At 42.6% G+C, this 27,178-nt stretch overlaps 1 protein-coding gene across 2 annotated transcripts in view; it reads left to right on the top strand.

The window, feature by feature from the left end:
• KDM2B (lysine demethylase 2B) overlaps positions 1 to 27,178 on the top strand; it is a 171,779-nt gene that overhangs the window by 78,709 nt on the left and 65,892 nt on the right. For both annotated transcript variants that reach the window (XM_084649458.1, XM_084649457.1), the window contains exons 9-11: positions 8,858 to 8,973; positions 16,191 to 16,317; positions 26,078 to 26,532. In XM_084649458.1, the coding sequence (XP_084505584.1) occupies positions 8,858 to 8,973; positions 16,191 to 16,317; positions 26,078 to 26,532 (698 nt within the window). The remainder of the gene's footprint in view (positions 1 to 8,857; positions 8,974 to 16,190; positions 16,318 to 26,077; positions 26,533 to 27,178) is intronic.

The raw sequence follows: 27,178 nt of genomic DNA, 5'->3' as shown, positions 1-27,178 counted from the left end.
TGATCTCATCTGTAAACATCTCTTCTCTCTTGTATACATCTCCTAGTGTCGGTATCTTTCTATTATCAACTCTGCGTTCATCAAGCAGGCCTGAAGTATTTTAGGATATCGTGTGTCTGAAAGTGGTTGTACAACATTGGAGTCAGATTCTGCTGGATCCCGCATGGCTGTGCAAGGAAAAGAAAAGCACAAGCATCTTCTCCTCTTTCTTGCTTCCTCTTGCAGGTGCTGGCTTGAATCCCCTGGGAGAGCATAGTCCCTGCTTCCTCTTAGGTCTCCCTGTGAGTGTTAATTATGTAAAAGGGATAGGAAGTCCAAAAAAAGAGCATGGACCTGGGTTTGGTCCCCTTCCTCACCAGCCAGCGGAGATAGCTGAGTGCAGAGAGAAGAAAGTGCTGTGTGCTTTCCAAGAAAGGCGAAGCTGCTGCACCCGTTTGCACTGCCTGGGAGCCCACAGAAAGTTCTGGTTGACTTCCTGGTCTCCAGTGGCTGGATTGGCCCTCCGCACCCCCTGTAATGTGCCTGAAGGACATTCTGCCCCTACGGTTCTGTTGTGCTTTGTCAGCAGATCTGAGTGTACCCTGCCCTCTGAAGTTCTTTTCTGACTTCAGTGGGTTTAATGCTGTTATTTCAATGTCTCATTACTGGGTATGAGTCTGTTAACAGCACTAGTGTCATTTCTTGTTTGTTTTATTAAAAATGTGTATTTAAAGGGGCTGATTTTCAGCCTGGTCTCTGAGTTTTGGGCCCAGATATTCCGAGAAGGCCTTAGCTGGACCAGTTTTGCTTCTAACAACTACAGGCACAGATACTATAGTAAGATAAGTAACTACTTGATTTGTGGCCTTAAGCAGGGACTTAAGCATATTACCCACAAAAGTAGAGGCTTCCTCTGAAAATTGATCTTCAGATTCTCTGTTGCCCTCTTTACTGGCTCTTTCTCAATGACAGGCTCAAAAATGGGCATTATTTACTCCCTTGTCAGTAATATTTCTGTTAAGGATTTATTGTGTCTGAGGCACTGTTCACTGGAGCATTGACCTGATGGTTAGGTAACAGCTCCAGAGGAACAGTCACTGATCACATCAGGGGCGACTACTAGTGAGTTTGGGGATCATTAACACAAGACCCCTTAGTATCTATTGGGGCTTGTGAGGCTGAGATTGAGAGGTCTGGGGAGATATGATGAGACTAAAATCCATGGGGGAAGAAATAATGAAAGCAGTAGCAATCTCAACTATGATTTCCCCCGAGAGAACATAATCTGAGCAACCTAGGCCACTTTTGATATTGTATGGTGGAATTAAAAAAATATATTTTAAGGTCTAAGTCCTGTGTTGATATTTTTTTGCATTCTCTGTAAAACGAAAGAACCAAAAGCAATAGTTTCTTTCTCTTTCTCTTCCTCCACCTCCACTTGCTGTTGCTTCTAAAGCCAAGTTCTTCTTTGAGTGTAGGTGTCTGTGTGCTCCAGTATACAATTGTTGGAGAGGTTTCAGAGTAACAGCCGTGTTAGTCTGTATTCGCAAAAAGAAAAGGAGTACTTGTGGCACCTTAGAGACTAACCAATTTATTTGAGCATAACTTTTGTGAGCTACAGCTCACTTCATCGGATGCATACTGTGGAAAATACAGAAGATGTTTGTTTATATACACACAAATCATGAAAAAATGGGTGTTTATCACTACAAAAGGTTTTCTCTCCCCCCACCCTACTCTCCTGCTGGTAATAGCTTATCTAAAGTGATCACTCTCCTTACAATGTGTATGACCTTGATTATCAAGGATTAACAGGAGTTTACAGCTGTATCAGTGAGCCTTTTGGAACCCATGGGGTTCCCACCCTCCAGTCAAAATCTCTGCAGCCATCTCAGCCGGCTCAATCTGCTGAGCATCAGGAGCATCATTGCCACAAGCACGATAGTGTTGGTACTGAGACCAGTGCCAAGGGATCCCTTGCACAGCAGTTGCAAGTGAGCTAGGAACTGGACCAGCCCCCAGTATTGTTAGCATCCTCTTCCTCATCTCCTGATAAGGCAATTGTGGTGGAGCCTGTTTCTCCACTTCTGGACAATGTTAAGACTCATCAGGTGCTGTTAAAGAGGATGGCTATGGCTCTTGATATTCACCTGGAGGAGGTCCAGGAAAAATCCCACAAGCTGGTGGACATTCCATTGTGCCCCAACTAGAATAGCTCTTCCAATAAATTAGGCTTTTTTAGAGCCTACCTATATTCTTTGGCAGAGCCCAGCTTCCCTGCCCCTGACTGCTAAAATGGCTGTTTAAATCTGGAGAGAAGATGCTATGTCCACTCCCACGGGTTCAAGCATGTATATAATCCCCCTCCTCTATGCTTCCTTGTAGTGGCAGCTGCCAAGGAAAAGGAAAGATGGGCTCATAGGAGCGACATGGGCACTAGGCTTCAACCCCAAAGAATAAAGAGGACAAGAAGCTAGACTTATTTGGGAGGAAGTTGTATTCCACAGGTGGATTGTGCTTCACATTGCAAACCAACAAGCTTTGCTGGGACACTATAATTTCACCCTGTGGGATATGCTTTTGAAATTTAAAGACTTGCTTCACCTCATCTGGGAGCCTCAGTACCTCACTTTGATAGTGGAGGACAAAATGGTTGCCAGAACAGCTCTGGTGGCATGTCTTGATGAAGCAGATTCTGCAGAGTACAGCATGGCCTCTGCCGTCACAATGAGGTGCTCATTTTGGTTGGACTCTTCTGGACTCCCTTCAGAGCTGCTAGAGCCAGTGCAGGACTTATCCTTTGAGGGGTCATTGCTCTTTTCAGAAAAGATGGACGAGACTCTGCACAGTTTCAGGATTGTAGAATGAGCCTGAAATCCCTCTGTGGAAGGGATTCTGTCTTCATCAGTGTCAGTGTTTTCAGGGATTTATTTCTTGAGCCCAAGACCTATCCAAGAAAAGGAGCAGAGGTTACAAATGGTGATCTCCACCACCACTTCCCTCTGTTTCTACAACCACTGGTGTTTGCAGAGGCAGGCAGCTTCTTCCAACAGCTCATTTTGATAGGTAGGTCAAGAGCAGTCTACCTGTTCTGAGAGTGCCATCCTTTTCTGTTCTAATTTTTGCAAACGGTTTGTCCTATTTCTATCATGCTTGGACCTACATCACAACAGATGGGTGGAATCTAAGCACGGTGGAAGTGGGATATTCGCTTCCTTTTATTTCTACCCCAGATTTCTGTCCTCTTTCCCTCTTCAGGGACCTCTCTCACAAGAAAGCATTACTGCAAGAGGTACAATTGCTTGTTTTTGTAGGTGCTATAGAGGAGATCCCTTCTGTTTTCAGGAAAAAGGGGTTTTACTCCCAATACTTCCTGATCCTAAAGGCAAAAGGGGATCTTTGGCCTATTTTAGATATAAGGCAGTTATTAAAAATATGGAAATTCTGGATGATCACTTTAGCTTCTCTTATTTCCTGGAGATGGGACAGGTATGCTGCTCTCAACTTAAAGGATGCCTACATTCATGTGGCAATTTATCAGGGCCACAGAACATTTCTAAGTTTCACCATCTGGGGCTGCCATTATCAGTTCACAGCCCAACTTCTTTGGTTTCTCAGTTGCTCCTCTTTTATTTACAGACCATATGGTAGTGGTAGCAGCTTTCCTCTGGAGATGGGGGGGGGGGGGCTGTTGTGTGTGCCCTTACCTGGATGACTGGCTGATAAGAAGTTGGTCCAGGTTGCAGGTGGTGTCCAGTGTCTGCATAATCTGGTCCACCTTCAACATGCTCAGCCTGTTAATCAACACAGACAAGTCAGTCCTGTCTCTGATACTGAAAATAAAATTTATTGGAGTGGTCCTGGACTCCACAATGGCCAGGGCTTTGCTACCACAGATGAGGTTTCTTGCACTGCAAAGCCTCTTTCTGGACTTGAAGGCTTATCTCTCTCCATGGTAAGACTTCTGGGGCACTTGGCCGTGTGCGCTTACGTGGTCCATTACTCCAGACAGTGCTTCAGATCCCTTTAGGGCTTGGTGGCAGAGATACATTCTCCAAGAAGGCACCATGTAGGTATGTTAGTGCACATACAAAATTGCATCTTATCTTCCCAAGATTTGGTGGTTAGACCCAACCAGTGCATGTGGGGGAGTTGTGCTAAGGTGGGGTGAACGTGCTTATCTTAGTCACAGATGCCTCGGATCTGGGATGGGGTGCTTATGTAGGACACCTGCAGACACCAAGTCTCTGGTCTCCCTAAGATCGCAGTCTGCACATAAACATCAGGGAGCTGCGGACTGTCAGTGTAGCTTGCATGGCATTCCTTCCTTGCATCAGGATGAGGGACGTATTGATGCTGACTGACAATACAACAGCCATGTTTTATGTAAACAAGCAGGGAGGAGTCTAGTCCTCACTACTCTGTTGGGAAGCAGTCTTGCTCTGGGAGTTGTACATCAGTAACTCTATACTGCTGATGATGGCCCAGCTCCCGGGGGCTCAGGATACACAGGCAGATTGCATAAAGAAGTTGTTTATCAACCATCATTAGTGGTCCCTTCACCCAGACATAGCAAGGTCCATTTTCGAGCTCTGGGGAACATCTTAAGTGGATCTGTTTGCCACAAAGGTCAACAAAAAATGACACCAGTTCTGCTCCAGAGCAGGTCATAGCCCAGGTTTGCTGATGGATGCTTTTTTACCGCCATAGTCAGCGGGTCTCTGTACACTCTTCCCCTGCATAGCTCTTCTGCTCAGAGTTCTGTGCAAGGCTAAACAGAACAAGGCAAATCTTATAGTGATTGCCCCAGCTTGGCCCCATGAGCATTGTTTTTCTCAGTTCTCAGACCTATCAATCAGTCCCCCATTGCTCCTGCTTCACGCAGACTTAGTTTCACAAAATCGCAGCCACCTCTTCCACCCCAACCTTAAGGTTCTTCACCAGTCGGCCTGGAGACTTCATGGATAACATTGGTGGAGGAGTCCTGCTCCAGAGAGGTGCAGGAGGTACTGCTGAATAGTAGAAAACCATCAATGAGGACAGCTTACCTCGCTAAGTGGAAAAGGTTTTCTGTCTGGTCAAGGCTGAAAGGTGTCTCCCCTGTCTTGGTTCTATTCAGCATATGCTGGACTATTTTGGTACCTGAAACATCAAGGATTAGTGATTAGCTTAGTTAGGGTACACTTAGCAGCTATGTCGGCATTTCACCCTCCTGTGGATAAACACTTCCTTTTTTCCAGTCCAATGGTTGTAAGGTTTTTAAAGGGCTTGGACAAGGTGTTCGCACACATACAGAGTCTTATTCCACCATGGAGCCTGAATTTAGTCTTAACTGTGCTGATGGATCCTCCCTTCAGCCCTGTAGTGACTTGCTGTCTGTTACACCTTTCAATGAAGGTAGCATTTTTAATAGCCATTACATTGGCCAGGAGAGTAGGGGAGTTGAGGGCATTAGTATCACATCCTCTGTATACTTTTTTTATGTAGATAAAGTTTACCTTTGTGCCCATCCAAGGTTCCTTACAAAAGTGGTCTCCTCTTTTCATATTATCCAAGTAATTTACTTACCGACCTTCCTTCCAAAGACTCATGGTAACAAGGGAGAAGAGCTATTGCAGACTCTAGATGTTGGAAGAGCATCAGTGTTTTATGTGGAACAGACTAAACCTTTCAGATCTTCATTTCAGTTGTTATTGCATTTGTGGACAGCATGAACGGCAGCCTAATTTCTACACGGAGGATTTCAGCGTGGATGTCCAGTTGTATTTGCTCATGTTACCACTTGGCTACTGTGGAGCCGTTAGATAGAATATTAGGTCATTCAATTAGAGCCCAAGTGGCCTGGCTCATGTGTATTAGACAGTTGCAAAGCAGTAACCTGGTCCGCATGTCACACGTTTACCTCGCACTATGCAGTTTCTCAACAATCCGATGATTCTAAATTTGGACAAGTGGTCTTCCAGTCCTTGTTCAAATAGATTCCAATACTGCCTCCAAATAAAATTGCTTGTGAGTCACCTACAGTAGAATGGACATGTGCAGTCACTCGCAGAAGAAGAAATGATCACTGACCTTTCTGTAACTGCTGTTCTTTTAGATGTTTTGCACATGCAAAACACGATAAACCCTCCTTCCCATTGCTATTGGAGTAATTCCAGTAGGAAGGAACTCCGGAGGGGGGCGGGGTGTGTCTGGGTTGGCTTGACCCTTTATGCTTGTGTGATATGCACGAGACAGCAGAGGGCATGCTCAGGCTGCTCCGTCGGATGCTGCTGAGGGTGAAAATTCTCTGAGCACTGTGGACTGGAGTGTGCAAACACCCACAGTGGAAGGCACATGTGCAGCGCATCTTGGAGAACAACAGTTATGGAAAGGTTAGTAACAGTTTTTTCAGCTCAGTGAATTTTTACATTACAGTCGTAAATCTCTGACAACAGATTTTTTAAATAACCTAGAACAATTGACAGCACTATAAAATTCCTTAATAAAGCAATCAAATCCAGTGTGTACAGTTCAGTGTGGTGCGATGTATTGTGAGGAGAGGAGTGTTGCCTAACAAAGCCCTGACTGGGATGATTAATTGGGGGATGGGTCCTGCTTTGAGCAGGGGGTTGGACTAGATGACCTCCTGAGGTCCCTTCCAACCCTGATATTCTAAGATTCTAATGGTTAGATCAGAGGACTGGGAGTCAGGACTCATGGGTTCTATTCCCATCTCTGACACTGCTTCACTGTGATCTTTTTGAGCCTCAGTTTCCCTATCTATAAAATGGAAATAATTATACCTACCTCATCAGAGTAGGTTGACCCTGAGTTGCCAGATACTACCCCATTCTACCCAACATGTCAGTTTCTGAGACTTGGTAGCAGCTTAATTTTTTACGCACAGTCCCAACCCTTTCCCTTATGTCATGTGAATCTTTGATCATCTGGTAAAAGCAATTAACTCCAAGCTCCATAACTTTATTTAGGATCCCTCTCTTTCTCACACCTCCATATGGCTATGGAAAGCTTTTAAATTACATTTATATGTTTAAGTGATATATTTAATGTGATATGGTGCACTGATCTGCTTGTGAAGAGGCTTTATAGTCGTGCTGCAAAAGACCATTAGAGATGTCAAAATCTTCTTTACTCAGTTGTGGTTTTGTAAATTTCGTGGGCACTATCAATTGCAGCTTTCATCCAAGCCAGTTTATAAGTGTTGTCCCTCTTTTCCAGGTGGGGAAAGTGAAGCACAGAGAAGTTAGGTGACTTCCCAAGTGTACACAGAGCCTGTGGGTGAGCAGTGAACAGAACACAGGAGTCCTGTTTCCCAATCTATTGCTTTGATTGCTAGGTTACCCTACTTACTCAGCAGTTTTTTATATATGCATATCCCAGACTCGGGTATTATTTCTTGTAGTAGTTGCCCTGTGAGGAAGGAAAGAAGCTAGACTGATTTGGAGTGACAAACTTCCTTGTTGATTGTGAGTGAGTCAGTGATGGAATTTACTATACCTATTGTAAGAAAGATGCAATAATAACCCAGAGTTGCCATTGGGCACCTGTAATTTTCGCTTCATTAGATTCATCATGTGGAATTAGATTCGTAAAGTCAGAAAAAGGTATCAAGAACCAGGCTTCGTGTTCCCGGAGAGAAAATTTTAACTTGAGTTTTTTCTCGGTCCCTCAACTACTGAATGCTTCTCAGTGAAAGCACTGTGAGCCAGTGTCCTGTCATATATGATGGTTCAAGGGCTTCCGAAGCATAACCCAGCAGGTCTGCAAGCTCTACCAGGGGAAATGCTTTTGTGCCTTGTGGCGGGAGAGTTCACCCTGTAGGCCCAGGTTGCATTTTCCTGCTGCCTCGCTGATCCTGAGACGAATGAAAACCTCCCCAGCTTTAATGGGAAGCAGTGCACAGTTTGGAAGAAATTGACAGCCCCTTATGCCCCTGCTTTCTGGTTTATTAATTGAAATGCTTATGATTTAAAACAAGAATTAATGTTACAAATTCCTGGGGTCCCAGATCATTAGTAGGATCAATTCCTTTGTCACTGCTGAGATCAGAGTCTAGAGTCCTGTGTATCCCATGCGTCAGCTAATCACGTGACAGGCAAACAGTGCAGAGGAAGGAATGCAGAGAAGCCAGCTGCCTGAACTGCTATGGCTTGATCTGATTGGATGGTGAGCATCCTCTCCTCCCTTTGGAGTCAATTAAGGGAACTTTCCTTGCACGACTGAGTTGTTAGCAATCTCATCAGCTGTAGTGGGAGAAACACTAAGGACTTGCCAAGTAAAAAGATTTTCAGTTGTTTCGAAGAATTGGTAATGGGATATGGAGCTTTCATCTCTACAGGATGGCTGGTAGTGACCTGAAGTTGCTACTGTCTGATGGCTGTTTGGGGGCTTGTGTGATATAAGTTTGGTGTGTCTCAATCCATCTGCACATCACAGATCTGCCACCACTGTTAACATGATTTGTGCCCCTGTTTGGTGATGTCAGAAGAGAGACTAAGAGCCGAATGGGCTATGGAGAGTGAACTTCCTTCTCATCTATGGGTTGTGGTTGACTCACATTGTTGCAGCAGCATAAGGGAAGCTTGCTTAGCCTCCACCCATGTTGTCTCTGTTCTGTGGCTAAATAGAGGAATTCAGTCTCCAGAGTTGTTATACTATACACACATACAAACACTGTCTTGCTATTACAACAGTCTTGAAGTGTGACCTTGAGCAAGTCATTTAATCTCTGTGCCTCAGTTTCTCTGTCTGTAGAATGGGACTAATAATATCTGTATTCCTCCTGGTGGTCTATGAGAATTTGTGATTGATTGTAAAGTCATTTGTGATCCTACATAGCATGAGGCATTCTCAGTTCTTTGCTTTTCCTCTTTAGGATGGATACATGCAGTTTATACTCCAGTAGATTCTCTCGTGTTTGGTGGAAATATCCTGCATAGCTTTAATGTTCCCATGCAGCTTCGCATCTATGAAATTGAGGACAGAACAAGGGTAAGGATGCTTGATTCTCTTTCTAAGCATGCAGTTCCTTGTGACAGTATCATGTATAAAATCCTTTTCATGTCCCTTTCTGAAAGATGAGAACTAGCGGTATCTCCATATCACAGTGGTTGGAACAAGAAAGGTAAATGCCACGCAACAAGACCCTCCAAGTTGGCTTTTCTTGGTGGGATTTGCTCACCTATTTGCCCCCAGTTCCCATTGACTAGTCACTGTTGAGTCTCTTGTCTGGTTTTATGTCCCCCTGTTGACCCCCTGTAGTGTAAACCAGGGGTTCTCAACCTTTTTCTTTCTGAGACACCCCCCTTCCCCCCCCGCAACCTGCTATAAAAATTCTACAGCCCACCTGTGCGCCAACAACTATTTTTCTGCATATAAAAGCCAGGGCTAGCATTAGGGGGTAGCAAGCAGGGCGATTGCCTGGGCCCCATGCCACAGGGTGCCCCGTGAAGCTAAGTTGTGCAGGCTTCAGTTCCGGGTGGCAGGGTATTGGGCCCTGTGCTTCAGCCGCATTTGATGGGGCTTTGACTTGCTGCCCTGGGCCCCAGCAAGTCTAATGCCAGCTCTGCTTGGTGGCACCCCAGAAACCTGCTTGTGGCCCCCCAGGTTGTCCCAGACCCCTAGTTGAGAACCGCCAGTGTAAACTTCTTTCCTTTTTGCATGGAGGTACATTGCCCTTTAGGGTACACTTTCCCCTCCTGGTGTGAGCGAAGAAGACCAGAGAACTAATGGAACTAACATGGTTCTGCTCCCAGAGTGGGATGGGGGAGCCATACAAAAGCTGCACAAGGGAACTACATTACTCATTGTTTGCACTCTGCAGAGCTTTCTTCCACAGCAGCTCCGCGCTAGTGCAGGAGAAACTTTGGGAATTGTGGAGGGCGGGGCGTGCATTGAGTCCACACATATGGCCAAAACACCCACATAGTGGAGAGAGTATCAGATCATGGAGTAAGTGACTGTGTGAGTTCTACGCTTGGAGGGTGAGAACTGGGCCTTTGGTTAGGATCCTAGTTACTTAATAGCTATAATTATTTTGTAGCTAGATAAAATAAGACTCATAAAAATCTCAGAAGTGTGATTCTGTTTTAGTTGCCGTGTGTGTGTGTGTGTGTGTTTTTTCTTTTGTTTTTTGTTTTTTTTTTTTTTGTGGATAGCCCGCCACAGTATTGTAATGTAGATATTCAAACATCAGTTTATGTAAGTTCCTTGCCTGAGGATGTTGTGAAGGCCAAGACTATAACAGGGTTCAAAAAAGAGCTAGATAAATTCATGGAGGATAGGTCCATCAGTGGCTATTAGCCAGGATAGGCAAGGATGGTGTCTCTAGCCTCTGTTTGCCAGAAGCTGGGAATGGATGACAGTGGATGGATCACTTGATGATTACCTGTTCTGTTCATTCCCTCTGGGGTACCTGGCATTGGTCGCTGTCAGACGACAAGATAATGGGCTAGATGGACCTTTGGTCTGACCCAGTCTGGTCGTTCTTATATACAGTCCTGATACAGTTATACTGGTATAACCCCCTGTGTGGACACCCTCATTCCAGTGTAAGATTGGCTTTGTTCATTTTAGGTTATATCACTTGGGAAGGGATTTAAGCTGAACTGAAATAAACCACTCTTATACTGGAATAAGTGTCTACACTGAGAGAGAGGGTGTGTGTTAGTTATACTAGAATAACTAGTAAATCTTTCCCATATAGAAAAGGTCTATTTAATACTGTAATTTATTGAAAACGAGCAGTATTCTCAGTGCTGTTCATTCCTACAAGAGGGCATGATCCCTGCCCCTAGGGATTTCAGTCTAAATTAAACACTTCTAACAGAGACACAATATGCAGGGTGAGGGCCTCGGCTTCAATTGTGCACATTTTGCTTAGTGACTCTACACCATTTCCTCACCAGCATGAAAAGCCTTTTTCCATGCAGCCTCTCTCATTCCAGTGTTCGGACACCAGGACGCTACTCTATTACTTTCCAGGGGATACAAAGGCTGACAGGTCTTGTATTGCTAAGCATTGATGAAAGGTATTGGTTTCCTGGAGGAATTTGGAGAGAGGGAGTATTTGGCACATAGGAAGGAATTCTCAGCGGGAGAGGTGGCATGGCAGAAAGGGGCAGTTAAAAGGGAGATCTGGGCAGAACGAAGGGCGTGAGAGTGGGTGTAGGAGGAATCAAGAACAGAGACGAAGGCAGGAGTGGAATTGTGCATGGCCTTGATGGGGAGCATGAGAAGCATAAACTTGATGTAAAAGGCAGTGGACGGATTTGAATAGGGGAGTGCTAGGAGGAGAAGCTGATCTTAGCAACAGCATTTAGAGTAAACCAAAGGGGGAGGTAAGATGAACTCTAGGGAAGCCACAGAGAAGGAGGTTGTCGTAATCAAGGCCAGAGGTGAACAAGGCCTAGCGAATGGTATTCGTGGTAGAGCAGAAAGGAAGGATTTTAGAGAGATTGTAGCAGAAAGATTGGCAGGGGTATATTGGAGCCTGGATGTAAATGAGAGGAGAAAATCTAGAAATCTGGGGGATGAGGACAGTAGACCTGTCACCAGTGGCGTAGACAAGGGGAAGAAGAGGGCTATGGAGGAAAGATGTAAACCAGAAACAGCGTGTGAATGAATTACATAGAAAGCCATGGAGAAGATGGAAAAGAGACCGATAATATTACTGCAGCAATAGAAGAGTAGGAGCATTACTTTCCTAGGGAGTTGAGCACTCACTGCTCCTATTGACTTCAATCAGAGTGGTGGATGCTCAGCACCTCTGAAAATCAGGTTCTTTCTTCCAAGGCAGTTTGGGTGGCTCTTGACTTTTCAAATGTTCATCAGTATTACACTAAGGGAGACATTGGCCAAGTCCCAGCGAGCAGTTAGGTGTCTAACTTGCACTGAGAAGTTGGACACCTACCTGCCATTTTAACTTTGAAAATCTCCCTTAAATTGTTGTTTGGAAAAGGATGCTTTCCAAATTGGAAGCCCACATTTTAACCTTTAATTTTGTAGGTTTCGTCTAAGATTGTTTCTGCAAAGTACATGTAATTCTTTATCATTTTCCCCCTAAATAAATGTTTCAGTGCTTAAAAGGAAAAAAATAAAAAAAGTCTGCCAATGGCCTAGAAATCAAACAACCCTACAGCAACAAACTCAGCACTCAATGCAGCTATATGATAACAATGTATTATACTCAATTCAGCATTCCTGAGCAATCCTACAATAACAAAGACATGTAAACAATCAAATGCTTACAGGTAATCCTACAATAACAAAGGTGTGTATGCAACCCTATGCTAATGAATTGACCTGCAATAAAATGTGACAGAGAAAATAAAAATACATATGTTTTTTGTAAAATGGTGATTAAAAAAATCCTGAAATCATTATACAAGTTTCTCTTAAGAGTAAATGTTTTCAAAATGAACAGAATGCCAGAATGTACTATTCAGTTTACTTTGTGGAACAAATATTGTAATTTCTTCTTTATTTGAATAATCCTCACTGAGTGGTATAGCCAGATCGTGTTTAATGTACTTGAAAGCGAGTTCGCCAGTGAACAGACTGCAGATGGGTTTCTCCTGAGTATTGATCTTTCCATTGTGTGTAACACAGAAGTAAATTACACGATGTGATTCACAAAGTAATTGCCACACTCAGATCAAAGTGTAATCTGGGTGTGTTTCCCCTCTTGATTTTGCACAGAGCAATTTTACAGAGGTTTCACTGTGTTTAAACCTGCTGTATAATGCTTAATCATCTTTGATTGCTGGTATTCAAAACCATTTTTATGCTAGGTGCAGTTATTGTCTTAGCAGCTAAGACAAGGATAATACATCGCTGAAACGGTAATGCTGATTTAGAGCCCAATAAAACCCCCTAGCTTGTACACTTGTCATGCTTATTCTATCTTAATTTCTCATATCCCTGGGAGATTTTTAAAGAGGGTTATAGCCATTTAAAATAGTTTTTAAGGAGTAATATAAAACACGTCTATTGTTGGAAACAGCTTCTAATGTGCAGTTGAGGTAAACAATTATTCTCTAGCCTTGGAGTTTGTAGAGATTTTCATTTTGCAGTCTGCCTTTCCTAGAGGCCAATTAACAGCTAGTCAAATAGGCCAAGCTCGTTTAGCTCTCTGCTAGACTAGCTTGGGTAACTGCAAAGGTTCATCATTTTGGCTTAGGGGTGTTATAGATTCAGTATTACCGAAGGAGAATAAATGTTAAGCTATTCTCAGCTGATCTAGATTTAGTCACATTAATGTATTTGAACCTGTATGAATATACAAGCATTCAAAATATATACGTAAGGTGGTCACTCACAGATGATGGTATTTACTACTGATTCTGTTTTCTGGAACCTAAAGTTAAAATTTAAAATTGATAAATTAATTTTTTTCCCAAATGAATTAAAAAATTGTTTTAAAATATTACGATGAGAATGATTCAATGCGAGTAGAAGATATAATGATTTTTTTAATAGATATAGTGGAAGAAACTAATACTTTCTAGGGGAGAACGTGCCTCGCATGTGCTTGGTTTTTTTTAGTTTTTTGTGTAAGTCTCTAAAATAATTTCACTTTGAACTGTAGAAACTATCATATTCCAGAGAGAATTTTTCTCACTGTACAGGAATAATTAAAAATGTATTCAGTGGATAGTAAATTATTAATCATAGAAGTTAGAGCTGGAAAACGTCTATTAGATTATTCAGTCCATCCCCCTGCTGGTGCAGGATTTAGTCCCCCGGCAGAAGATACATTAGATAGTAAATTGTAAACTGATCACAGATAACTTTTGGCTTCATAATTATTTTTTTTAAAAGTTCATTTGACCTATGGATATACAATGGGAAAAGGTATGGGCATGTACATCATACAGTTCACATCTATTACAACTAGTAAATATCTAGGAAGGTCATAAATGTGCATAAAGCACATTTAAGAAAGTTTTGAACCACTGTCAATCTTAGATTTACTTCTACAGCAAAAGGCACCATAGACCTTTGTACAATATCTATTACTATATATGGTAGCTCTTACTTTTGAAGGTTTAGAAAGCAGAGCCATCTCAGGCAAATAGTGAATTACAGAGGCATGGAGGGATTTGCTGTGGGTTGGAACATTGATAGTGAGGCAATTAGGAACTCAAATTGAATATTAAAGATTGATATACATAATGGGAGCACTGCATGCATTACTGCCTTGTCTTTCACATTGAATTAACATTGGTAACAACTAAATTTGGTGAAGCTCAGAATCTGTCAACAAATGTTGAGCAATGATGTCTTTAATATTCCCAGGCATGTGGCTGAAAACCTTTTGAAGGCTGAGGGGTGGAAGGCGGCTTCCTGTTTGTAAGTCAATTCTTTGCAAATTTTGTTTCCTGCAGTGCTCTCTTGGAAAAATTTGAGTTCCTTTATTAGCATATATTTTAGCATGGCTAATTTCCCTTGTGTTCTGTAATAGTGATAAGTGACATGATCTCTTCTTTCTGATATGTAACCAAACCAAAAGGAAAAAGGATTCTCCCATACTATAATGCCCTGAGGTTGAATGTTGTTCTCGCATCTAGGTTTTGGTTTTTTAGAAGTACAGTGCTGTATAACACACAACTTAGGGAATGTTTGGAACGATGCAGCAGCAATCAGTTGCATCTCTCTCAGCAACATTTGACAGCATCTGGGTTCAGATTTGCCAGCTACATTTGTGCTGAGTTTATGAGGTCTCAGCTCTGGTGAACACTTTGGATTACTTATACTCTACCTTGCAATGCACTTAGTTTCCTTAATGACATGTTGTTTTACTGTTTAAAGTGTTTGTTTCCCCTACAATGGGAGCAGATGCAAGGTTTTTTGACTATCTACTCTGGGCACAATTTTCAAATGTGGACATTTTAGTAGAACATCTGAATCCCACAGGTGGATGCTCAGATCATGCAGGCAGGTGTGTAAATGTCTGTTTTGCACAGCCAAGTGCCAGCATGAGTTTCCAGATGCTGTATTTAGTCGTTCTATTTAGACTCCCATGTTTAAAGAAAATGGACTGCCTGTGATAATGATCCTTTCTGGTGCAATGCAGTTTTCATTAATGGTGGGCAGACATGTGTTAGACCTGTTGGTTAGGTGAGAAGTTAAACTGCATAGAATGTGTTAAGAGCAGGTCACATAATCTTGCTGCAATGTATGCAAGCTAGGTTTTATCCAGCTCACAAAATGCAAATTCAGTGCCTGCAAGGAGTAAGAACTGTTCAGTGTAAGTACCTGTGCATGCAAGGTATATGGCATTCATTTTTTTAAAAAACACAGCAAATATACATATGTATTCAAGCACAGCAAATGTACACACATATTCCCAAATTGGAGGTTCCACAGTGTCTTCCTTGGCACAGAGACCTCCCTTACTTGGAAAACTGTTAGAGGGGAAAAAAAAGCAGTTTCTTTTTCTTTTAAACATGAAATAAATATCACAGATATACAGCACTGAGAAATCAGCGTCTAATACGAAAACGGCAAGGCTGGGAGATAAAGGGAAGGGGATATCCTGGCAGAATTTTTTGGTAGAATCCCATTTTTCTGTTTGATTCAGGGCAAAAGTTGATTGACTACCAAAATATTAAGAGTAGAACAAATGTAGGGGCCATTTTTTTGTATTTAATGTTTGAATGTGATATACCAACAATCAAAATTTTGTTTTTGTTCCATTGTTTAATCAAATGGTGGTATTGTAAAGACCTGAGTTGACAAGGATCGAGTTTCCTGCTTGGCTCTTTGTAGGTAATAATGCTGTTTTGACAAATCATGGAATAATTTTTAGGAAATCAAAAGAACCCACATTTATTTTAACTTGAATTTTAGTGACTAACATCTGTATGTGACCACCCTATGTTTATATAGTAGATCAGTAATACCTTAGGGGGCCATGCATCAGTTTCATGATTTCCCAAGACCACAACACCCTCCTCACTTCCCCCATCAACCCAAGAGGGTACAAATTAGTGAACCAAGAAATGATGCTATCATAGTAGGCAGGCAGGCAATCTCCTCATTTTGTATGCTGAACACATACATCTCACTCGGCTCCCACCCTCTTTCCCCTCCCCCTCCTGCATACCGCTTGTGCTCTTGATAACATGATGAAAATGATGACTGGCCCTTGTGCTGCAAACTTCTCTCCCTTCCACATGGATTGACAGTCTCAATCTTGCTTTCAGGTGCATGCCAAATTCCGTTATCCTTTCTACTATGAAATGTGCTGGTATGTTCTGGAGAGATACGTGTCCTGTGTGACCCAGCGCTGCCACCTCAGCAAAGAATACCAGAAAGAATCAATGTTAATTGGTGAGTGAATCCTTCGAGTGCATATTCAGAATGGACGCTGGCACCTCAGACTAGTCATTGCTTTGACTTTTGCAAAGCAGACTGTAAATTAAATTGGAGAAATCTAGAAATCCTAATGAATTATTTCATTATTTGGGGATGGAGAAGATTTGAAGCTCAAGCATTTCACTGAACCGCCACCCTTCCTTGAATGATATTTATTGAGCATTTCCATGGCAAATGGATCTCAGAAAAATAATTTCAGATTTGTTTATTTCTTGGTTTCAGTAATGTTTGTGTTGAGGTGATCTGCCAAATGGTTGAGGATTTACTGTTGCATTTGGCATATTACCTTAGCAGCCAAAAAGTCTGCATTGCAAATGTGTTCTGTTGGGTTGGATAGTTAGCACTTCTATAGCACTTTTTGTCTACAAAGTGCATTACAAGCAGCCACTAAATCTAGCTTCTTTTTTCCTTCTTTTTTTACATCTCTGGTTTTATTTTTCCCAAACTGGTGACTAGTTTATTTAAAAAAATCAAACAAACGTACATTATCAATAACTTAGATGCAGGCAGGGCAAAGAAACCTTTAAAACAATAACTGAAAGTGAACAGTGGCAGAGATTTATGGATGGGATCAAAGTGGGAAAGCACCAAGGGTTGATACTGACATGAGCTTGGAGTAAGCTTGAGGTCTAGCAGTACAGCTAGAGTTCTAGCCTTGCCTATCAGCTTCATTTATTTTATTTCCAAAGGACCACTGGGCCATGTCATCTTGCTTTTAGGCACAGAAAGGCTGAATGTAGCACAAGTATCGGCTAGGTCAGGCTGGTGCATCTGGAAGTGGAGAGAGGAACTAAAGTATTTCCATCCCACCCTTATCCCCACTCCCGGCCATCATTGTGAATACCAAATGTTTGGGAGCCCCAGAGGTTTTGGAGAGAATGGCCAGCAGTCAAGATATAAATGGCCACCTAATGCATCCTGACATTTCAGTGAGGGGGCTGCATGGGTGGTAAGCATCACTCTTTAGTGAGCCGTGCTGCCAGGGAGTAGCGTGGAGAAGCTGACTGTCTGCACAGATACTCTGAGATCTGAAGGAGCTCCCTGCAGATCTCAGCATATCTGTATGTATGGAGGGTCCTATTCTGCAGCCCCTCTGTGGGCCATCAAACTTCTCCGCTGAAGGATTAATAAGTCAGGAACTCCCAAAGCATACTGTGTGGCGTGCTGACTAACTCCTCGCTTCTGGCTGATTTTGTTCTGGGGGAAGAAGCTCTTTAAAGAACCATTGACAAAACTGTCTGTCCTTGTATCCCCTGGAAAGTAAAGAAGCAGCGCTTTGATGTCAGAATGCTGGCATGAGAGGTGCTGTGCTTCTGACATTGAGGCAGGGGTGGAGAGTCATTAAGTTGTACAGTGAAATCAACACGTTTTAGAATGAATGAGGTGCATGGAGATGGGATGGCTCAGGAGATTGAACATAAGATATGGAACCTTCCCCATCTAAATCACCAGTGTGAATCCAGGTCAGCCCAGTAGTGACTGTTGGTGATTTGGTCACCCATGCGGAATGTGTCTCAGGTTATGTCTACACTAGATAGCTTACAGCGACATTGGTACAGCTATGCCACTGTAAGATCTCTTGTGTAGCTGACGGGGAAGAACGCTTCCATTGACATAATTAAACCACCCCCAACAAGCAACGGTAGCTATGTCGCTGGGAGAAGTTCTCCCGCTGACATAGTGCTGTGCACAATACCAGTTATGCCTGCGAAACTTTTGTCGCTCAGGGTGTGTGTGTGTGTGTTTTTCATACCCCTGAGCTACATAAGTTTTGCTGACATAAGTGGTAGTATAGACATGACCGTAGTCCACTTCCTAGTGGTGAGGCATCCAAGGTGCCAAATAGGCTCATTTTGGCAATCTCAGTAGGCTGAATCAGCAGAATAATGGGCCACGGAGATTAAATTGTCTTCAGCTCTATAGATGGTGCTTTTAGGCCAGGATTGAGGCAGTATGGAGAACCTTGGATTGCCACTGCCCATACTGTAGGAATTCTGTGGATGCAAAGAGAACTTTTGGTGTCCCCAGGGCTGTCAGTCCAGCCCTTTGCACCAGCACTAAAATTACTTAGGCTCAAAATTGTATTTTGGATCCAGAATACTGGGATGCCTGCTGCAGGAAGAAAATGTTGTGATGGAAAGAGACTGTTCATTGTGGGGAAGGAGATAGAAATGGGGAGTTCAGGGTGATAGAGTAGGAATCAGTGCATAGGTGGTGATAAAGGGAGCAGCCATCTTTAATTGGGCCCCAGTTTTCCTCCAGACTTACCCCCAATTTTGAGAGACATGCTGCTTCTCTATGGTTTGAACTGGAAAGGGTACTTAGAGCCTTCAAGGGAAAAAGCCTCAGTAAAAATAAGTCCAAAGATCAGTAATAGTTTGAGCAATCAGGATAAGAGGTGAATGATGCAAGTCAGAAGTGCTTTGAAGGACTGCTGCCTATAGAAATACTTGGATTTAAAGAGCAAAATTCTATATCTCTCTGAGAAGAATGCTGGTCCTCTCCACTGTGTGACTATCACATTGTCTAGGATCAACAGACACCCTTTCATCCACCCTGGGGCTCTGCCAGGACAGCACAAGCCTGGCAGGAAGAAGAGGCTTGTGTCAAGAGGGGGAAAGTTTGGAAGCCTGAGTTGCAGTGAGCACTGGCATGGGGCATGCCTTCTCTCTCTGGGTGCTGTGGGAAGCAACTTGCACTCCTGCACTGTGCAAACCCCACAGTGAGACACATTGTCTCCTTACTTGGCTATTGGGCCTGGGGAATGAAAATGGGGTTGATTGTAAGGAAGGCTCCTTTTTCCTATGGCTTCAAAGGTTTCTCAAATATTCTTTAAATAAGTTTCCAAATCCTGTTTAAATCTAACTCTCCCTGATTTTCAGTAACCTGTTGGAAGCTTAAATTTGTTTCATTATCTCCATCATGCACACATGGATTTGTTATGGAAGGACTTTTTGCTGGAGCTGCCCACTGGCTTGTTATGGCAATGTTGTTAATATGCGTGTGTGTGTGTACGTACGTGTGCAGTGCACACATCGTCAGGTTGTTCATGAGTTTGTTATTGTAGGGTTCCTCTTGAATTTTGTACTCCAGATATTTGTTGCAGAGTTGTGAAGGTTTCTTTATTATTATAGGAATGCTTCTCAGAGCAGGACTGAAGGTACTGATTCTCTTCCTCCTTGTTTGAGTTCTCTCTCTACTTTCCTGCTCTTCATTTGCAGATTGGTAGTAGCAGCTAATTAAGAGCTAATCCCCCAGTTTGATTAGACCCTTCTGGAGTCTCACATTTCTCTTGCCCTACCATCTTACTGGAACCTGAACCAAAACTCCAGATCCTAATGTAGTAATACCTGCTAGAATTCTTCAGCAGGGATAGAACCTGGGACCTTCAGCCGTAAAATCACACCACTGCTATGTGCAATGGAGGGAGGCATGATTACAGGCACTTTGACAGTATATTATGTTAATACCACCAGACTTCAAACATGTTAGGATCTTAATCTGACCTTGCTCTCTTGAACAGACGTGTACTTTTTACTCACTTAAACAGTCTCTGTCTACAGCATATTTTATCACCTGGCTGCCACCTTCAAATTCAGTTCACTAGCATACTAAACAGTGTCAGTCTCAGTGCTGATTTCTGTCATTGACTCCTAGGATCTTCTGTCTAGTCTAAGAAAAAGACATTTATTTATGCATCTTTGTCATAATCTGTTTTTTATTCCCTGTCAGACTGTACCTTTTAACTGATTATATAAGTGTGAGGGGCCTTACTAACGGCTGTTCAAAAGGCCAAGTTTATTATATCATCTGGATTCCCACTTTTGGTATTTTGGTGGTTTTTTCAAAGAATTCTAACAGAAGAGAGAGAGGTATGATTTCTCTTGGTAGGAGCTGTGATTCTGTGTCCCTATCACATTGTACTACTTAGGATATTTCTCTGTCCTGCTCTTAATTATACTCTGTCTGTGCTCCCTGTACCGAGGTGAAGTTGCGTAGTCTGTAATTTTTGAATCACCTGTAGTTTTTTGTTTGTTTGTTTTTTGTCCTGCCAGTTGGAATCAAAAAGGGCACTCTATATGAACTTCCTACCAGATTTGACATGTGCTGCTCCAAGATGGAAATGCCTACAGGATTCTTATCCTTAGAATTGTTGAGTCTATGTTGGATGTTTTCAACAGCAGTTGACCTACGTGTGTCCTTCAGTCAGATGTGAATCTTGAGACTAAACTGATAGAGTAATTGGGAGAAGATGTGGTGCTAGTCATAAAATACTCTATCTGTATCCTGTAGCTTTTAAGATTCCCACTGTAAGATGTTTCACAGGATGGTTTGCACTGTACATACAGCCTGATGGGTAATAGAAATGTGCCATATGGAATGATGGAGAAGCCATTCCTTTTTTCCTTCACACACAGTATAGTGGATTTCCCACTGAAAGAGAGTTTATGGGTTATGTTAGGTGATTTTTATTTGGGAAAATACTATGATTAGATTCCTCGATGCCATCATTTCCTTTTTTAGGCTGCTATAAAGAACTCACTCGCTACCTCTCTGACACAAAGTACCAGACTTTGGAGCTGAGAATGGCAATTCCTAGTGTAGCAGAAGAGTATATATTGAACACACTGTACTGCTGAAGGGAAAGTTAGCAACTTAATCCTCTATTGAAGAAGGTAACTATGTATAATCATCCCTGTTTTGCAGACGGGCAAACTGAGGGAGAGTGATTGTGATTTGCCCAAGGCCATACAGAGAGTTATTGCTTTAGAAATTGGGAGTTCCTATCTCCTTGTCCTGTGCTAAGACCGATCACCCTTTCTTTTTCTGGATTACAACACCACGCAATCTCTCTGTTTTCCATATCCAGAATTGTTGTATGTGTGAGCATTTTTTCCCCTGTCCTTTTTTGAAAGGATTTAAATTGTGTTAGGAGGGAGACCTACAGTGAGTGATTCTTGGCCTGGGGGTAGCCAAAGACACTCAGGATAATATGTGATGATAAGAAAGTCAAGTTTGTATACTGTAGTGTTCTGGATTGGCACAAACCCTGATGTGCATATGAAGCAGTGACCCCAATTCACAGAGGAATACATATGCTCATGATGCTGGGAGACACCACTTCTTTATTTAATAGATTGCTTTAAAAAGTAAGCACAGTACAGCATTTAAACATTTTAAAAGACTCAATTAGGCCCCATGTGCAGTTCCATGGAGGCCATTTAAACAATGTTTCTGGTAACATGGCTTTAAAGTGGCAATGGGGGATGGAACAAACCCTGTTAGATCTCTTCTACAAATTGTTTACCTATGCCAGGTGGGAGCCCGGGCTACAAAATAGCTTTTAAAAATAGTTATAATGCAGTGTTGGCTGGTGGAATGACTAAGCAGAGGAAACCACAATTGCAGTCAGCAGGGTCTTTTCCTTTAGGGAGATTTTATAAACAAGAAAAAGGAACAAATAACATACTTAGCAAGGGAAACAGAAAACTCCCAGTTGGGGATTAACCCTTTGTTTAACACTGAATCTTAATCCCCCTAGTTGCACCAGTGCAAACCCCATTGTACATGTGCTGTACCTGGACAGCTTGGGGCTTGCTGTACACCAGTTGAGTTTATCTACACTGGGGGCTTGCACTGGTGTAGCTGTACTTGTGTAAAAATGCCTAAGGTGGACAGGCCCCTGGACAGGCCCCGGGACAGACCCCAGCACACCATAACTAATGGGATGTGTTGGCATAAAAGTCCAACCCTCAACTCTTAATGAACCTGTAATGGCCAGTCTCTGGTTGCGGCATCCTGCCTCTTTCTTCCCCCAACTTTCTCTGTGTGTCAGGCAGCACGAGGGGCCTCAGCATGAGTGGGATGCTGAGCCTGCTCTTCATCTTTATAAATTATCCCTTTTCAAGTCTCCCTGTTTATGCTTTGGAGAATGGGGGGGGGGAACGTACTGGGGAGGTCACGGGGCAAAATGAGCCCAAAGGGAAGACAGCTCCAGGAGCAGGAGAACTGCTGAGGAAATTCCCCCTGAACCAGCTGTAAAACAGGCTGGAGGAGTGGGACAGGGCAACAGAGAGCTGCTTTGCAACCCTTCAGCTCCACTGAGATTTGCACAAAGTGGGGGTGTGGAGAGATGCTGAATAACACTGCCCACTGAGGCATAAGCACATTAGGACATATGCCTAGTGTCCCAGCTCCCAGAGCTGTGGCATGCTGAGAGAATCTCCGCTTTCAGTGGGGGGAAAAAAACATTTTTAGCCCTTGTGCTAGCAGAGAAAAGCTTGCAACCATAGAACCATAGAAGTGTAGGACTGGAAGGCATGAACCAAGTGTAACCAACACAACAACATTGGTTGAGTGCAGATCGCCTCCAGCAGAGGGAGGAACAGCAGCCAATATAATTGGGGAGGAAGATGCCTGACCTTACTATTATTCCCAGATTGGACCAGGGCTCCACTGCTTTGAGGGGTGGGGCCTGGGTTTATTAGCGGAGTTAGGATGCCCCACTGGGCTCCACTCCTTCCCTCTGGCCTTTTGGTTCCACTGATTAGATCAGAGATAAAAGGTGGTGGTGTATCTCATGTGCCACCCACTAGTGGCACCAAAACATCATTTGCAGTAGATGTTGACAATATGATCTCCTTCTCCTTTCTTAGGTGACCTACCCCAGTTACAGCCATCAGTGGCAACCACCTAGCATAGCTGTGCCTATACAAAGACATAGTGTAGGCAGGCAAAGTCCGTGTAAGCCACGATTTTCACTGTTCCACATGGTCAAGTAGACGAAGTTGCACTGGTGCAAATTACAATTATAACTGCTTTTCATATCCACACCTGGGGTTCTGCTGCAGCTACGCTGGCCACCAATCACCAAAATCCCTCCAGCGTAGACAAGACTTCCATACTTTAATCAGCTGTGAAGTAGCTAACATTGCTGAAATTTAAATGATCAGAAAATGTGTTTATGAATATGTTTTAATTTAACAGAAAGGCTGTGTGGCCTCTGGGATAGGGCACCAGCCTGGAACTCAGGAGAACTGGGTCCAGTTCCTGGCTCTGCTTCTGGTTTTCTGGGTGACTCTGGGCAAATCATTTCCCCTTCCTGTGCATCAGTTTTCCAACCTGTAAAATGGAGATAATGACTTTTACCTGCTCTGTAAAGCATTTTGAGGCCTATGAATGAAAGCACCTAGTGTGGACAAAGGAAAAACAGTGTTAGCTGGCTGTGGGTAATCATAGTGGTGTTTGACTGTGCATTAATTAAAACATGTTAGCTTAACGTTTTCTCATAGTACACTTCCTAGCGTAAACAGACTCTAGGAGGGCAGCCTGGCACTGGGGAGAGTTAGCAGAAACCAAAGAAAGTGGCTGCTTCTGAGTGTTGTTGTCAATCATTATATCACACCGAATAAACTATTCAATGCACTAAATACTGAATTTGATTATGTTAAAGCCTTTACAAGGGGTGGGAGGGGGGGCGTATTGGAAGGGACAGAGAGAAGGGGATAGAGAGAAGGAGGATATTTACCTTCACTGTAACCAGGGCTTGACTGGGTTAGGGCCTGCTGGGTCAGTGGCCCAATACTTTTTTGTTTTGGTTTGATTTTTTTTGTTTTTTGAGGCTTCTGTCTTGTTCTCCCAGAAAATCAGTTTAAGCCTTCTCCCCAAAAAATAATTCTCAATCTAATAAGATTGTGAGGAAAACATTCTGTGATGTCTGTTTGTTTGAAATAATAGCCCAATAGCCTTGATAAATGTGAAATGCTCCCTTCATTTCTATCAGGTGTTACCTAACTGAACTCATTTTCGCAGCATAGACAAAACCTCATGAGGATTTTTTCCTAGCATGCCTGAATTTAGCAGTTAAGCAACAACTGTCTGCTTGCTGCATCTTTCAGTCTTCCAGCTAGTAAGTACAGTTTGTTTTCTGAGAAGATGATGGCACATTCTTTCACTCACAGTCAGAACCTTCTCTGTCATAGAGGTTCACTTCCAATCTCTGTGATTCTTTGCTTCAGTATTTGTGGGAAGTTTGCTTATTATTATAATGCAGCCAAATCCTGAAGTCCTTACTTAGGCCATGTCTACACTATCAAGCTTGATGCAGCACAGCTGTACTGACGCAGCTGTGCGCTGTAAGATCTGTCATGTAGCCTCTATGCTGACAGGAGAGAGCTCTCCCATCAACATAATTAAATCATCTCCAAGGAGTGATGGTAACTATGTCGGTGGGAGAGCGTCTCCCGCCGACAGCGCTGTCCACACCAGTGCTTCTGTTGGGTGTAACTTATGTCACTCAGAGGATTTTTTTTTCATACCCCTGAGTGACATAAGTTATACCAAGTAAAGTGCTAATGTAGACTTAGCCTTAGTGTTTTAGTCCTTCCTCAAATAAAAGTTTTGGGTGAAGAGAAACTGTGGAAAGACTCAAAATTTGGACTGCTGAAAACAAGTAAATGAAAACAAGGAGATGAGACACTTCATTGCTCAGTCACATGTTTATTGCTGTATCTCTTCTCTTTTTTTTTTTTTTTTTTGCATATGTCTGTCTAGGGCTGGATCCTACTCCCGTTGAAGTCAGTGTCAAAAGTCCCATTGACTTGGTTGGGTGCTGCCTACACGAGCATTTTTAACTAGAAATTCCCACCAATTAACACCAGTTCATCTCTGCTAGTGGTAGTAATGGGGAAAATGCTAGTGTAGACAGGATAACCATATTGTTTTGTAGAAAAGCAGGTATAAACAAAACTGCAGTTAAAAGGCTTTTAGAGCCTTGTTCAGTACCCTTCTTGTAATGCTGTCATCATTGGAGCTGCTCTGGGGTCAGCAGCAGTGGGTATTTTCAGGGGAAAAGCCTACTGTAGACGAGACCTAAGAATGTAAATTCTTCGGAACCAGGGACTTCGGGCTAAATGCTGAAAAAGAGTTAGGCTCCTAACTGCCATTGATTTCATAGGAGCCTAAATAGAAGTTAGGAGGCTAACTCTTTTTGACCATTCAGCCTCTTGTCCTTCTATTTATCTATAAAGCAACCAGCATGCGTTTGGGGCTGTATTCATAATAGTAATGGTTATTCAGTTGTGGGACACTGTGTCAGTCACTTCACTTCTCTGTGCTTCAGATTCACATCTTTAAAATAGGCATAATAGTATTGATCTGTCTAACAGAGGTAATGAGTGTTCTTGCAGTGCTTTAAGATTATTGGATGATAGAGACCATATAAAACCAAATATTTGTATGTTTTATTGACGATGATCTGCAAAGGAAAAAAAAATAGTTTTTGCTTTGTAATCTATAAAGAAGGCCTGAAAGAATGGCAGTAAGGTGGTTTTTTTTTTTCCCCCTGCTTGTGTTTCTAGCTTAGAAATATGAATGTCAAATCTGATCTCACCTGTTTTTTCTGGAAAATTAATGATACGTCTCAAATATATGAATTGTGATTTTTTTCCCTCTACCCTTAACTGAGGGAGTTTGGAGATTTGAAACTTTTTGAAAAGCCATATTGTTCAGTCATTTGCGTGAAATAGATGTTAATGAAACCCAGCAAAATCAGTTTTAAATTCTCTGAACAAAACTCACTTCCTAGATGTGTGTAAGAGTTACCAGGCACGACCATGTGCCAGTCTAATCTGGTGATCGCTAGTCCTGACAGGAGGACTGTTTAAACTATAAATTCATCAGGATAAAGATTTAATTTTCTTTGTGTGTCTTTCAGATGCCACAAGAAAACCCAGCATAGACAGCTTCTCATCAGATTCCTGGTTAGACATGGATGAAGAATCTTGTGATGCTCATACCCGGGAGGAGAAAGAAGACAATTTGGATAAGAACACAAAGTCCTTGGGTGATGGTTGCTCCTCACCCAACAGCACACACTCTGAAGGGAAGGATGTTGCAGGGAAAAAACAGAAAGCCACAGTAATGAGGTACCTCAAAAGAACTTTGTCCAATGAGTCAGATGACAGTGTAAAGTCAACAACCCCCACGGACTATCCCAAAACACCAACAGGGTCGCCAGCTACAGAAGTCTCAACCAAGTGGACTCATCTCACAGAGTTTGAACTGAAAGGTTTGAAAGCCCTAGTAGAAAAGCTTGAATCTCTCCCAGAGAACAAGAAGTGTGTTCCGGAAGGCATTGAGGATCCTCAGGCACTTCTGGAGGATATGAAGGTGGGTATAACTGCTTTTAAAGTTATAAAATGTATATTCCATAGGCCGTGCACACAATAGAAGTACACAAAGTGAGGCCTGTAGCGTTATGCAAACACTTGTCCTCAATGTGAGGGAAGCCCACAGAGACAAGTCCTAGCATGCAATGGTCCCCTCCTGATCTGAATGCCACTCAGATCTGGAAGGAGAATATTGCATGGTTGGCCTTCTTGTCTGCATAGACTGCTTCTCCATATTACAGATATGGACATCTACAATCTGATCTGCTTAATCAGGTCCGTTCTGGTTGGAACTGCCCTCAGTGTCACAAAGTTTGTGTACCCTTGCTATGCAGTGCATGGTATAGCCCATGTACATAAACACATACATAGAGAGAGAGTCTTATTTTATATGTATCCATGTATTTTAATATGCCTTTTTAATCCACTGTGCTTTCAGGTATGTCTGATTAGCTGATTTAAATACTTGATCTAAATTTATTGATTTAAATACTTGGTCCTGGTACAAAAAACAGACCCATCTAACTTTCTGAAAGGCATTTTCTTTCCTTAGTTTCCCCCTTCTCTTTTTTGTTTCCTCCATTGCCCTCTGCAGCATGATGGTTATTGCCTAATGGTACAGTGTACTTTCTTTGGAGATGGTGGGA

Source organism: Lepidochelys olivacea, assembly GCF_965140295.1.
Source record: "Lepidochelys olivacea isolate rLepOli2 genome assembly, chromosome: 15".
NCBI lineage: Eukaryota > Metazoa > Chordata > Testudines > Cheloniidae > Lepidochelys > Lepidochelys olivacea.
Note: the sequence above shows the minus strand (reverse complement) of the source record. Positions and strands in the feature narration are given on the sequence as shown.